A 13280-nucleotide genomic window follows, 5' to 3' on the forward strand; every position below is an offset into this window, starting at 1 on the left:
AGGGGGGGGGGGGGGGGGGGGGGGGGGGGGGGGGGGGGGGGGGGGGGGGGGGGGGGGGGGTGTAGCGGTCGTCTTATGTGCATGTGTTCTCTTGCACAGACTTTACTTTGTTAAAAACTTGAAATGAGGTTACAAGTCGCAGTGGATATTTCACAAGCACGGACCAGGTAACGTTAAAGCAACATTGAACACAGGGTGCAGATGTTGGTTTGGGCTGTTTGAGTTGTTTGATAGGCTGCGTCATTAACAAGCAAGCGGCTCACCTGCTGCCGTGATAACGGATCGCAGGTGGGAAAATACGGAAAAGAGATGACAGCGTAGTTTGCCTCCCTCCATGGTTTGACTGTGTGTATTCAGAGCCAGTGAGCAACGGACTTTAACAATAATAATAACGTTAACGTGCGATAACATAATTATCAGCGTTAATTAATTAATGGTTAACACAATGATAACGCGTTAATATGCCCAGCCCTAATTTAAAGTGTAATCATTATCACTGAATGTGCATTTTCAAATGTATGTGAAATGATTTGTGGGGACACAGTGTGTTCACTACCACAATCACATTATTACTCGATTACTGATCATTTTATGGAGTACTGCCTCCATATGCTGCTCGATATAGCTTTGTATTGTTATTATTCATTTTTATCTTATTTTATTTCAACAGTATCTGACTCTGTCCACACAGCCACAAAGTCTACAACAAGCTCAGGGCCGGTATTTATCAAGCTTCTCAAAGTGCCATTGTAGTCTTAAGTGCTGAGAATTCATGAAATTTACTCCTACTTTTAAACTTAAGAATAAAAGTTATCAAATTTCTCAAAGCTAAGAATCACTCTTACTATCCCAGTTATTTAAGACAGCTCCAGAGGTCTCTCAGGTGGTTAGGAGTTGCCAGTAGGGGCCTGTGATGGCACTGTGGAGACAGAGACATGCACAAATATTTCAGAAGAGGAAGAATGTTTCTGAATTATCTGACGACGCGCAGTTAATCAGACAGGGTCGGACAGCGCAGGCATAAACTTTGTCAGCGAGTTGGTGAGGGACGTCATCTCACCACTGACTTTACGCAGCCATGCGTTTTCAGTTAAATTGAAGGTGGAGATGACACTTAGTTTATTTACCACAAGACAAACGCAGCAATGCTGATTATTTTGGCCATCACAACCATCAATAAGCCGAATAGTCATGGAAACAATTATAGCACTTAGCCTACAGCTCCACACATCGTCACGTGTTTCATCGACTTCCCAACAACACCCCCAGTAATCCGACAGAAGCAAACACAGTTTATGCAAAAAAAACGGCAATACAGGAGTAGTAGGCGCATTTGATGGCGCTCATATAGCCTAAAGATAAACCTTTTTAATATTTCATTTATTAATGTGTAGGCCTATATCATAATGTATTATCTTGAAAATTCTTTATTGTTAAATGTGTGTTGAATATAAACTCCTCTTAGGAATTTCACCATTCAATGTGAATTTATCTGAGAATTTTCTTAAATAAGGAAATCTCTTCAGTGATTGGTCCTTGGCTACAATCCAAAATCCTGTTTGCGGCAGGCAAAGTGTTTAAATCAGCATGAAGACTGACACTTAAGATTTGGTCCTGCACTTCACTCAAATTAGGACAATGATCCTTGATAACTAACTTTTAAAAAAGTAACTTTTTTTTTCTTATGAGTAATTCTGAGAAGCTTGATAAATACAGGCCCAGGTGTTTCAATTTTAGTAACATCTTTGGCTCTATAGCTAGCACAGTCATTTCGATACAACTGTGTGCCCGCAACCGACAGAGAGCAGAGGAGAGAGGCAGGCTGCAAAGAAAGACACGCAAATGAAAACAAAACGTAGCAATAAAGACCCTTATAATGCTATGGAAAATGTTGTTTTTCATTTTTTGGAAGCATTCCACAACTCTGTGATTAACAGCTGATTCCATTTTTTTTTTGTACATTTCTGCAGGAGCCCTACATAAGCCTTCTTGATGTGAAAAACACCCCACTCTATATTCACCTTCAATACATACAGTATGCAGTTTAAGCTGATTGCATAACAAAGTCGTCTGTGCGAGTGAACTAAAGCTGCAGAGTGGCAACCGCGCCGCCTACAGTCACAAAATACGATGGTCACAGAATTTGATGTTACACCAGATCCTTACCTTTCCTAAAGCGCAGCAAGCCGACATATCGCTGCAATAATCCCGGAAAATAAGGCAAGGTGAAAGCGGCTAATGTGTTTGTGAGAGAAAGGGGTCATTTGTGAGCATGACCCCTGCTGGATTTTAAGACTCAGACATACAGCAAATTGTTTAAAAATAAAAAAAATAACTTACCCAAAATAAAATGAACTTCATCAGAAAGAAACAGTAGAGGATTGTGTGATTCAATGTAAGGGTGATGTACTAGACATACCCAAGACAAAGGTAGCCATCATACTATTCACCTGGGCTGCTATTCCTGAGAGACAAGAGAAGGAAAGAAGAGCAAGCCATCTAAGTTCACCCCAGCCAAACCACTGGATCTGGGCCTCCAAACCATGATTGGTCCCCGAGATCTCGCCCTGCTCTCTCACCCATGACGAGTGTAGCTGTCCCCAACTATCCAAACAGTTGGACCTGGTAATAAGATAGTGAATTACATACACCTCTAATATATAACTGCAATGTTAACAAAAGAATAGGATACGGTTAAGGTATTATTTATTTCTGCCATATCTGATACTTTAATTTCTTTAGTCCTCTTATTTTCAGTGAGATGCGTACTTTTCTGTACAGATTCGGTTTGGTATAGTGCCTTACCTGTAAAAATGTAGCTGCATTGTGTTATGTGTGATTCCAAACATCTGCGAGGAAAGAAAAAAATGAATAAAAAAGGTAAGTTCATATGTAGTCCACACAAGTCACCACCGATGCAGGCTCGGTGAAACAGGCAGAGCGAGAACACATCCGGGTATTTGACTGTACTTGGCTTGATGCGGACTTTTGAATTGGAACAGTACTTTGGCTGCAACTGATGATGTTTCACAAGAAAACAAGAACACAAGTACAGACAAGAACGCAGATTGAGAAACAGCCTGGGACTAACGAGACCAGGCTCCTATCTAAATGAATTGGGAGAGCCAGAACTGCACTTTTCTGAAATATGATTCCCGCTTTGGCTGTTAAAAGCAAACGACTGTCTTTCTAGAGGGAGGGGCGGGATAACGGCCATCTTTGCCGTTACGGGCTTTCCCCATAGACTTGTATTGAGGATGTTATTGAGTGGCGTGTCTCCTCTAAATTGTCTCTGGCGCAGTAGACCCTTGTGCCAACAGGAAGTAGCCCTGTAGTAGTATTTCATTGGTCCAAAACTGGCTTCACTGCTCTCCATTCAAATCCGTGGGGTGGCTTCCTCCAGTAATATTCTGTCTATGGGTTCAGCACATTTTACAACAATATCTTTTCTGCCTCAAAACCGAATTCAAATTTTATTTATCTCCTCCTCTTCGTCACACTCACTGCTCTGCTCTCCTCCATGCTGCTTTTCTTTTTTTCCTTCCCCCAGCTCACAGGTGTGTCTAATTTCTCTCATCACCTCCCAACTTCCTTTCTGTCATGGTTGAAAAGTGCTATTCAGTAAATCTGTTCGCTCCCTTTCTGCTATAACTTTGATATCAAAGAAAACTAAAATATGTGATGATTCTTGGGCCAGTTCTAGAGTAACGTAATATGCCCCCCCCCCCCCCCCTTTAATTTCTAAATGGATTTACGGACGTTTATTCACGATAGATATTGGAGATTGCATTTAATGAGTACACACAATGAGCACTGCTGAATGTCCTTCACAAGCCCAAACTGTGACCAGCACCTGGAAATTATTGCTGTAAATCTATAATACTAAAACAAAATCAGTCCAGGGTCCCACTGTAGTAACAAAATATGTTTTATTTTACATTTGGTGGATGCTATATACATATTACTCACCTGTATAATGCCCTTTAAAAACAGATAAATAAATCAGGCATTACAACTCTGGGACAAGACAAGGCGGAAGAAAAGGAGAAAGCATAATCAGGGTGAAAAGTAGTGGCATTAGAAATGTTACAGTAGGTGTTGGCACCTGCCCACACATCCTTTACATCCAATAACATTCATTTACAGTGTACAGTATTTACAATAACACCTTCATTAGTCCAACGGCACACACTCATTGTCACTTGTCTCTCAATGGGCTCTGTTGGCTCTGATTCACAGTGATTATAACGAGGGAGGGAGGCTCTTCATTTACCCAACTGTAGTTTTGCTAATTTTCACCCATTTATACACCACCCACTTTGCTTCTAGTTAACCATTAGTCTTCATTATGGAAGGATGATATAGCTAACATATTTCATCACATTATGTAAAAACAACCAGATGAAAACATCTTAAGTCCCGGACAAATCAAAGTACAAAATGTACCATTGTATGTGGACAAGAAAACATTATAGCCATGTGATTGCTGAACATGTCAGGCTTATGGGGAGGCTTTCTACAAGATACTGGAACCTGGCTGCAGGGACTTGCTCCCATTCAGAGCCTTAGTGGGGTTGTTCTCAGATGTTATTTGATGAGAATGGGCTCTCAGTCGGTGTTCCACTTCATCCAAAAGGTGTTGGATGTTGTTGAGGTCAGGGCTCCAGGTTTATTGTCACAATATAACAAGTTATAGAGTGAAATTGTGTTTTCTAACTCCCTACTGCTACAATATACATCAATACATAATCAATTATGAAAAATGGTAAACAGAAATAAACCGTCAATGGAGCAGTGCTGAGGATGAATTAGAGTTTAAGAGTCTGATAGCTTGGGGGGAAAAGCTGCTCTGCAGTCTGGTGGTGTGGCAGCAGAAACTTCTATATCTCTTCCCAGAAGGCAGCAGGGTGAACAGGCTGTGGCTGGGTGGGTCCTGTCCTTTAGTATCCTTTGGGCTCTGCGTAGGCACCTCACCTCACAGATATCACTGATGCTCGGGAGATGGGTACCAATGATCTTTTTTTTAATCACCCTCCGGTCCTGGGCCGTGCACATCCCATGCCAGTTTGTGATGTTTTCAGTCAGGATGCTTTCTATTGCTCCTCTCTAAAAGCTGACAAGAACTTGGCACAGGAATTTGGCCTTCTTAAGCTTCCTCAAGAAATAGACTACACCAAACTGGGAGAAATGGAAATGCCCATGAAGAAATGGAAAACTATTTCTTTATGTGCTGGGGGCCTTGTCATGTTCAAACAGGAGAGGGCCAAACACAAACATTTGCTAAAAAGTTGGAAGCAGACTGTTGTCTCAAATATAATTGTGTGGTGTAAGATTTCTTTTCATTGGAACCAATAGGAAAAACAGACTAGTGTGACCATGTACTTTTGGCCGGATACTGTATTTCAGACTGTTAATCCAATATTACCATACATTTTTACACCTTGCTTAATGGTGACAAAAATCCAGTTTCCCAGAGGTGATGTCTTCAAATATATTTGTTTGTGTTTTTTGTTTTGTCTGACTAACAGTCCACAAGCCAAAGATATTCAAAATACAGTACAATGCTAAACTAATTTGAAAGCTATGAACAAAACAGTTTGACATTTTTGCTTAAATAGAAATTTAAATGTAAACTATCCAAATTGTTGCATTTTTGTCAATTTACTAATGAGTTATTCAGTTGAAAAACGTTTCTGCTCCATACCCAAAAAATTATAATGTTCACCGGAATGACGGGCGAATGTCTGTGCAAATTTTATTGTAATAAAGCTTTGCGTACGTTCAGTGCGAATCGCCGTGAGCCGCCTCCACCCTATTCACCTCCAGTTTCATCACTTCCAGTGCCCGGGTCTGAGCTCACCAGAAGCCTGCTCCTCTTCACATCTATTCTCTTCATCCCATCACCATCTCCACCAGTATATAAACTCCATCAAGGGGGTAATCCTGGACTACTCACAGCTTCACTACCCCTTAAAAATATGACGGCATCATGATGGGCTCTAATTGCCAAAGACTATTCATATTCTCATCTTTAATGTGCACATGTCAATAAAATTATTTGTTCACTCTTAACAAAGTCTCTCCTAAACTGAAATGGATGGAAACTACCAGCAGCCTGGAAGACGGGCTGTGTATTGTTTGAAATTGTGCCAATATGTTCCTGTGAAAGCCAGGAAGAGCTCCATTTTTATTTTTGTATTTTGTGCACACATGTTAATGTGATGAACAAAAATTACTAACGTGCATGAAAGACGTTCATATCGTATGAGCACAAGACAATAGCTAGGAAAGATAATAATCTGTTTACAGAAATCCTTAATTTAGGTATTTTTAAAGCAAAAACATGACATTGCTGGAGCTTCCAGTTTTGGACAGCTGGGTCAGACAAAATAAGAAATTTGAATACATCACCTTGGGTTACAGAAAACTCTGAAGAGCATTTTCCTCTAGTTTTTGACATTTTATAGACCAAAGAATGTTAGATTAATCGAGATCAAATTACACACATTTTAATCTCTTTAATAAAAGACCCCTGAGCAGACTTTAGATACCAGCTCTGGGGACTAGAGCTGAGAAGATTAGCTTATTTATTTATTTATTTGTTAATTGATATGTTTTTTCAAAAGACTGACTAAAATGTTTGGGGTCTCAATTGTGAGCTTTTCTAAATTATCGCTATAAATTGAGTATCTCTGACTTTTTGGACTTACGGTCGGATAAAAAAACAAACTCTCTGGGAATTTGATGAACATTTTTCTCCTTGACATTTTATAGAACAAATGATTAATCGATTAATTGATAGATTATTCTTTAATGAAAGAGAACTGTTGCAGCTTTAGTCTTAAGACAATACAGCTGTACAAGAACTTTCCCTAAATATATTACATTTAGCAAAATGATGACTTAAAGAAAATATCTAATCCAGAATAAGTTATCGAGGCTATAATTCTGACCAGACCAAACTTTTGGTATTAGACAGTATTTGATACCGCATACTATTGACACTTTTAGGTTGGTACAACCTGGAAGGTAAGAAAAGTATTAAAGAATCTAACACAAGCAAAACAGAAGGTCCTCTGTCCAACAACAGGAAAAGAACTGAGAGTGGGCTCCAAACTGTCCACCTCCAACGTCCCTTCACAGAGCAGCCAGCTCCTGCAGCAGCCTCTCCTTCTCCTGCTGCAGCTCCACGATGCTGTGCTTGTTCTGCTCCAGCCGGTCCTCCAGCCACTGCAGCAGCGGCCCGCTCACCGCCGACATCTGGCTGCACAGGTTCTTGGTGAACACCGAGCCGTTGTGGATCTTGGTGACGGGGTCCAGGTGCGCCAGGCTGTGGATCTTGCGGTAGGTGTCCTGCTCCTCCTGGCACAGGATCCTGGGTAGCTCCACGGCCGACTCCAGGCACACCTTCCCGATGGCTTCCCGGGGCACGACGTGGATGGGGATCTCCACCCGCTCGTACTCGGAGCCCTTTTGCGCCTGCACGGACTGGAAGCAGGTGTACAGCACCCGGCCCGTCTTGGTGTTCTTGTCCTCGATGAAGCAGGAGAAGATGAGGCCCACGAAGCACTGGTCCAGCATCTGGTACATGGCCTGGGTCCTAACGTCGACGTGGGAGGGCCACACTGTGATGTGCGGGTGGGAGTGGTACCAGCCGACAACCCGCATCGGCCTGCCGGTGATGTCGGCCAGCCTCTCCGCCTCCGTGGAGGCCGCCGACAGCTGCTCGGGGGAGATCTCCACCCGGTCCTTCCTCTTGTCCGAGCGGCGGAGGATGATGACGGAGTAAATGTGGACGATCCGGGTGGTTTCCACCTCTCCGATGCACAAACCCATCACCTCTTCCTTCTCCGTGCTTAACGCGTGATTCATACACACCAGAAAGGCATCTGACTCCAGGTGCACGGCGCTCACTGCCATAATCTCTGACAAATTAAGTTTCTATCCAGTGCCGAGATGAAAACATAAACAGGGGTAGCGCTTCACTTCCGTGTTCTGAAGTGCTGCACCAAAACATTCCGTGTTGGCGCGGCGGGGGTTCTTACAAAGACAAAAGGTTCCGCTCAGTTTGAGTGTTATAAAATGTCTACATATTTATAATCATAGGTGTCATTTACACAGGAGACGCTGGGGACGTGTCCCCACCATTTCTTTAAAGCATAATGTTCAAAAAAGTTCTGAAATATAGAATGAAAATACCTTTAGGAAGGTTTATTTGCACATTAAGAAAACATGCAATGCAGAAGAAACAAATGTGCATTGCCAAAAAAAAAAAAGTAATGTAAGCTAAAATAAAAACAAGCTACTGATTATAAAATGACCCAAAAACGTGCAGCACCAATAAGTAACTTTAATAACTTCTTGACACAGTTTCTTTTTGGCCAAGTTTTACATTCTCTCCCTGTGAACATGACGAACGAGTAGGAGAGACTAAATCATGCCTACATGTGTGTTGCCTCAGCAGGGATGATATTAGATGACAAATTTGAAAGCAACACAGAATGCCTGAGAGCTGCACCGCAGTATATTCTATTACATTTATATATTTTGTGTTTCCTTTTACATAAATAATAACATTTCCACCATACATTGGTGCAGAAACTTTCACCAGAATGCAGGAAAGTAAGTGTTTAATGATCAAAATTTCCTGGGGGAGGTCCCCTCAGACCCCCGCTCATTTATCTCACCATCAAGAATCTTTTCGTCTTGTTCTCAACCTAATATAGATATGGTGATGTCTCGCGAGCTAAGTGTCTCTTCATACCCCTAATCTGAGCCCCTATGTCCCCAACACTTTTCAACACTAAGTGACACCCTTGTTTTTAATAGGTGTGACTGGACGTTATTCTGCTTATGTTTTCATGGTATGTGTATTTAAAGACATTTATCGTAAAGGTTACCTTGTTCAAATTTGTGGCTTACTTTTAATTCATTTATTTTAATCAGAACTTAAATTTTTTTTCAGAAGATGGGACACGCATCCCTTTGTGGTTGCCAATTATGTGGCAGTACCGTTTTCGCCGTAGCGGTTCCCAACCACAAAATAAATTAAAATAAGGTATTGATATATATATATATATATGAACAAATACCTCTTCAAATAAGTAACAAAAGAATGAAGGGGGAAGGGTGTTTAAATGAAAACAAACCAAATAGGGCTCACAGGCAGCAGGTAATTGTACACTTATATTTATTTCAACACCAGGGCTGCCTTGGGAGCTATGAGCATTTATGTCCACTCTGAACTATAGGTCAAAGTACTCATATTTACTCTGCAATAAACAAAGGAGACAGCAAAAGGGATCTTCCCATAAGGATAGAGATTTAGGCTGACTTTGTCTAAGGCTTGAGTTCTTCACACACTGTGCAAGCTTCAGAAGCGAGCCACCGGTGTGCGGGTATGTCCCTTTCCTTATGCCTTCCAGAGTGGGCGTTGCCACATTCTGAATGGCCAAGAGGGAATCACACAGCGGCACTCAATCCCTGCTGAACCCCCGAGCAACACTCCCTGTCCAGCAGATGCTCTGAATCATCACTAATCAACAACCAGAGTAATGGAGACTCGGCCAAACTAATGGGAAAAATAAATTAAAATAGCAGACAATACATACAGACTGCTACAAATGTCTTTCTGAAGTTTTAAAAGTATGCAATATACAGCCCCTGTCACTGTGATATTATTACTAATAAACTGAAATGTTAAAATATCAATGGAATTTTAATGTTGATGTAATTTGAACTACTGTTGTTCCACTGCTCAAATCTGTACTTAAGCACAATAAAATATGAACTCACAATTTTCAGGCACCCAGTTGCTTTTAGCTGTCACTGTTTTTTTTTCTAGTGCAATCCCAAGTGAACATCACAGTCAAGGAAGCCAAATGGACATTAGTAAGTTTATTTGTAAAATGCTTTTCATGATAATTGTACACAATGATCATATACCAGGTTTATATAAAAACTAAATCACAAAAAGTTACTTTAATACAAAAGGAAGGTGCAAATGTTCAAATAATAAAGGTACATATAAGTAAGGGTGAATAGTTAAACATGTAAAATGATTTGATGAGAGCAATTTTTATCACTGTGCAACTGTAAATGAAAAGCTAATGCTTTTGGAATGTAGTAAAAACAAAACAAAAAGAAAAGTAGTGTGAAGAAAGACAGCAACACTGAACCTTCATTAATGGAGTATAAACCTACATCACATCTTTACTGTAACTGTGTCTTAACTGACTGTAAATGCATCCCTACATTAATTGGTGATATTTTATTTTTGAAACTGTACTGGAACTAAACATTATTAAACCCACATTTCCAAAGCAAACATGGCAGAGAAAGACAGCGACCAGGTTCTTCAAAAACACTCCCATCACTCATAAATCCAAACTCATGAACCAAAACCATAATAATGTTAAAAGATGTGTTTGTATGGCTTTATGTTTAGGTAATGGTCCTGAATCAGATAACAAACTACATCCTCACATCAAATAAAAAAGACAAAACAATATCTCTTCTGAAAGTAAATTTAAGAACAAGATATCTGGCCCTGCATCTTCTATCTACTCAAGCTTACAGAGTTCAGCCGCAGGTCCGTTACTTTGTGAACCGAAAACACCAAGTCCAGGACACAGTGGCTGAGTGAATGTGGTCTGGACTCTGTGGAGGAGAGTCATGGTTTCAGAGACGCTGTAGAAGGACAGAATACCTGCCATGTGATCCAGGTACACTCCTATTTTGGAGGACTGGAGGCCTGAGATAAAAGTGCCAATGCTGTTATGTCTAAATGCATAATTGTTGTTAAAACACTCTAATGTCCAAGACTTGTCGTCATTTCCAAATCCACTCTCATATCCTGTTCTGCTGATATCCTGGTATGTAACTGCTATTGAAACTTCACATCTGCTCTTCTGCACCTCCCAGTAGTGACGTCCGCTCAGACTCTCTCTACTCAGGACCTGAAACATGTCAGTAAATCTGTCTTGATTACTAGGATATAACAGTTTTTCACTTGTCACTGTTGCTTTTCTGTTCCCTTCAGATAATAGCAGCTGTCTGTGTGCTGAGTTTGGATCCAGTGTGATTTGACATGAATATTGTAAGAATTCAGTTCTGGTCTTGGGCTCTGCTTGTGGCAGGAAAACATCCACTCTGGTCTCTGTCAGTGAGATCTTGGTCCATGCCTCACTAAGAATGTCCTGTAGCTTATCTCCAGCCTCTGACACAGCTACTGTCACATCCTCAAAGTATAGCTGAGGATGGATTTTGATGCTGGGAGAGTCTGTAAATTCACAAGGACATGACAGCGAGGGGTAATTGTGTAGAAACTGGATGTGGTCCTCTGTGTGTGAGAGCCGCTCCAGCTCAGCATCTTTCCTCCTTAGTTTGGACATCTCCTGCTGCAGCTTCTCCTGAAGGTCTTTGGCCCGACTCACTTCAGTTTTCTGCCGGGATCTGATCTGCTGCTTCACATCAGAACTTCTATTCCTAATAAGACGTACCAACTGAGTGAAGATCTTCTGGCTGCCCTGCACTGCTTTGTCAGCAGAGTGATTGATAGCCTCCACTTCATGCTGAAGCGCCTTCACTTCTTTCTCTATGTCTTGGATTCTCTGCTGGATTCTTTGTCGACTCGTTCCGAGCTCTATCTGCCTCCCAGTCCGTTCTGCTGAGGCTAAGACAATGTTGTGGTCCTTATGTTCGTCCATGGAGCACAGATAACAGATACACTGCTGATCAGTACGGCAGAAAATCTTCATCACTTTACCATGTTGAGAGCAGATGTTCTCCTGAAGCTCTTTGGACGGGTCCACCAGCTTGTGTTTTTCAAAGGCGGGGGATTCATAGTGAGGCTGGAGGTGCTGCTCACAGTAAGAGACCAGACACTGCAGACAGGACTTGAGAGCTTTCAGTTTTCTCCCAGTGCAGACATCACAGGCCACATCTCCAGCCCCGGCGTAGCAGTGATCCGCTGGAGCAGCTTGGAATCCTGTCTTCTTCAGCTCCTCCACTAAATCTACTAACATGGTGTTTTTCACCAGGGCAGGCCTCGGTCTGAAGGTCTGTCTGCACTGAGGACAGCTGTGGATTTCTTTGTGATCCTCTTCATCCCAGTGGCTTTTAATGCAATGCATGCAGTAGTTGTGCCCACAGGGAATAGTCACCGGATCCTTCAGTAGCTCCAGACAGATCGAACAGCAGAGTTTTTTCTGATCCATGAGTTTTTGTTGCTGCGCCATTTCACTTCGAAGAGACAGTGAATGTGAAATAGTTTCACTTTGTCATACAAGATATAAATCGGGAGCTGATCCAAACCAAAGCTTAGTTCCCTTTCTTCATGTTTGCTTGCTGAGCTGCAGTAAATGGGGCTTCCCTTTATAACATGTAAGTTACACCTATCCGTACGCTGGCAGATCTGCGAAAGAGGCGGGAAGTAGGAAACATCTAGACTGACTGGCTATGGTTGGTATGCAGGAAGAGGAGGGAGGGGCTATTATGCTGGGATTCATTTCAGGAAGAGAAGCTGTTTCACTGAGGCAGCATGTGTTTATACCCCCTGTTTACATGGGGTGAAGAGCACTTTGGTCTGTTCGGAGCAGCTGTGTTACATGACTCGGTTCAAGTTCCCAATTAGTGCCTCAGACTTTAGCGCAGATCAGACACAATTTCATCAAATGTGTTTTCCACACGCTCAATTTTTATTAATTATGAACAGTGTCTTGACATCCTCATATGGAAGAAATGCTGAAAGATTTGTACTAGTAGGCATGGATTCTTTGACAGTACCGCTATGACATTATATGTTTTATACATATTTATGTGTTTTGAGTTGGTAAAAAAGATATTATGCTTTATGTATATGTCTATAGGAGAAGGCAATCTGAATAACTCAATGTGTAATGAAAGTCTAGTTAACCCATTCAAACTCATTGCCCATTATAAGTTTCTGTTGTTTTTGCTCTCGTCGAGGACTATTATACTGGATGCTGATTGACCAATCAGGTAGCAACACATCCCACTTTGTTCTTTTCTGTTTTATGAAAGGTGTGTTCCTTGCAGCCAAAGAGAAAATGTAAGGGCTGTTTTCAAATAGTTGTCTCAACTCCTGGGCCCTGGTTGGGCTTCTTTGTCGTGTCTGTGCTTGACCACCAGGTGTCCCCCTTGGCTGAATTTCCATTTAGTGCCAATTATTGCCCTCAACTGTTTTCTTCAGTCGGTTTAGTTCATTGGTTTGTCTTTGCACGGAAAGAGTTCTCTGAAAGCTCATTCTTACTCCACAC

General features: G+C 41.6%; 2 protein-coding genes across 2 annotated transcripts; both read right to left on the reverse strand.

Annotated features, from left to right (window-relative positions):
- Positions 1-6157: 6157 nt before the first annotated feature.
- brcc3 (BRCA1/BRCA2-containing complex, subunit 3) lies at positions 6158-8012 on the reverse strand. The gene has a single exon (XM_046067833.1). The coding sequence runs from the start codon at positions 7918-7920 to the stop codon at positions 7138-7140; it is 783 nt and encodes a 260-aa protein (XP_045923789.1). The 5' UTR covers positions 7921-8012; the 3' UTR covers positions 6158-7137.
- Positions 8013-9882: 1870 nt separating this feature from the next.
- Positions 9883-12380, reverse strand: LOC123981821 (E3 ubiquitin/ISG15 ligase TRIM25-like). The gene is made up of 2 exons (XM_046067015.1): positions 10555-12380; positions 9883-10307 (listed from the first exon to the last, which is right to left on the reverse strand). Exon 1 carries the CDS (start codon positions 12237-12239, stop codon positions 10563-10565), a length of 1677 nt encoding a protein of 558 aa, XP_045922971.1. The 5' UTR covers positions 12240-12380; the 3' UTR covers positions 9883-10307; positions 10555-10562.
- Positions 12381-13280: the final 900 nt, after the last annotated feature.

This window comes from Micropterus dolomieu, linkage group LG13 (genome assembly GCF_021292245.1).
Source record: "Micropterus dolomieu isolate WLL.071019.BEF.003 ecotype Adirondacks linkage group LG13, ASM2129224v1, whole genome shotgun sequence".
In the NCBI taxonomy this organism is placed as follows: Eukaryota; Metazoa; Chordata; class Actinopteri; order Centrarchiformes; family Centrarchidae; genus Micropterus; species Micropterus dolomieu.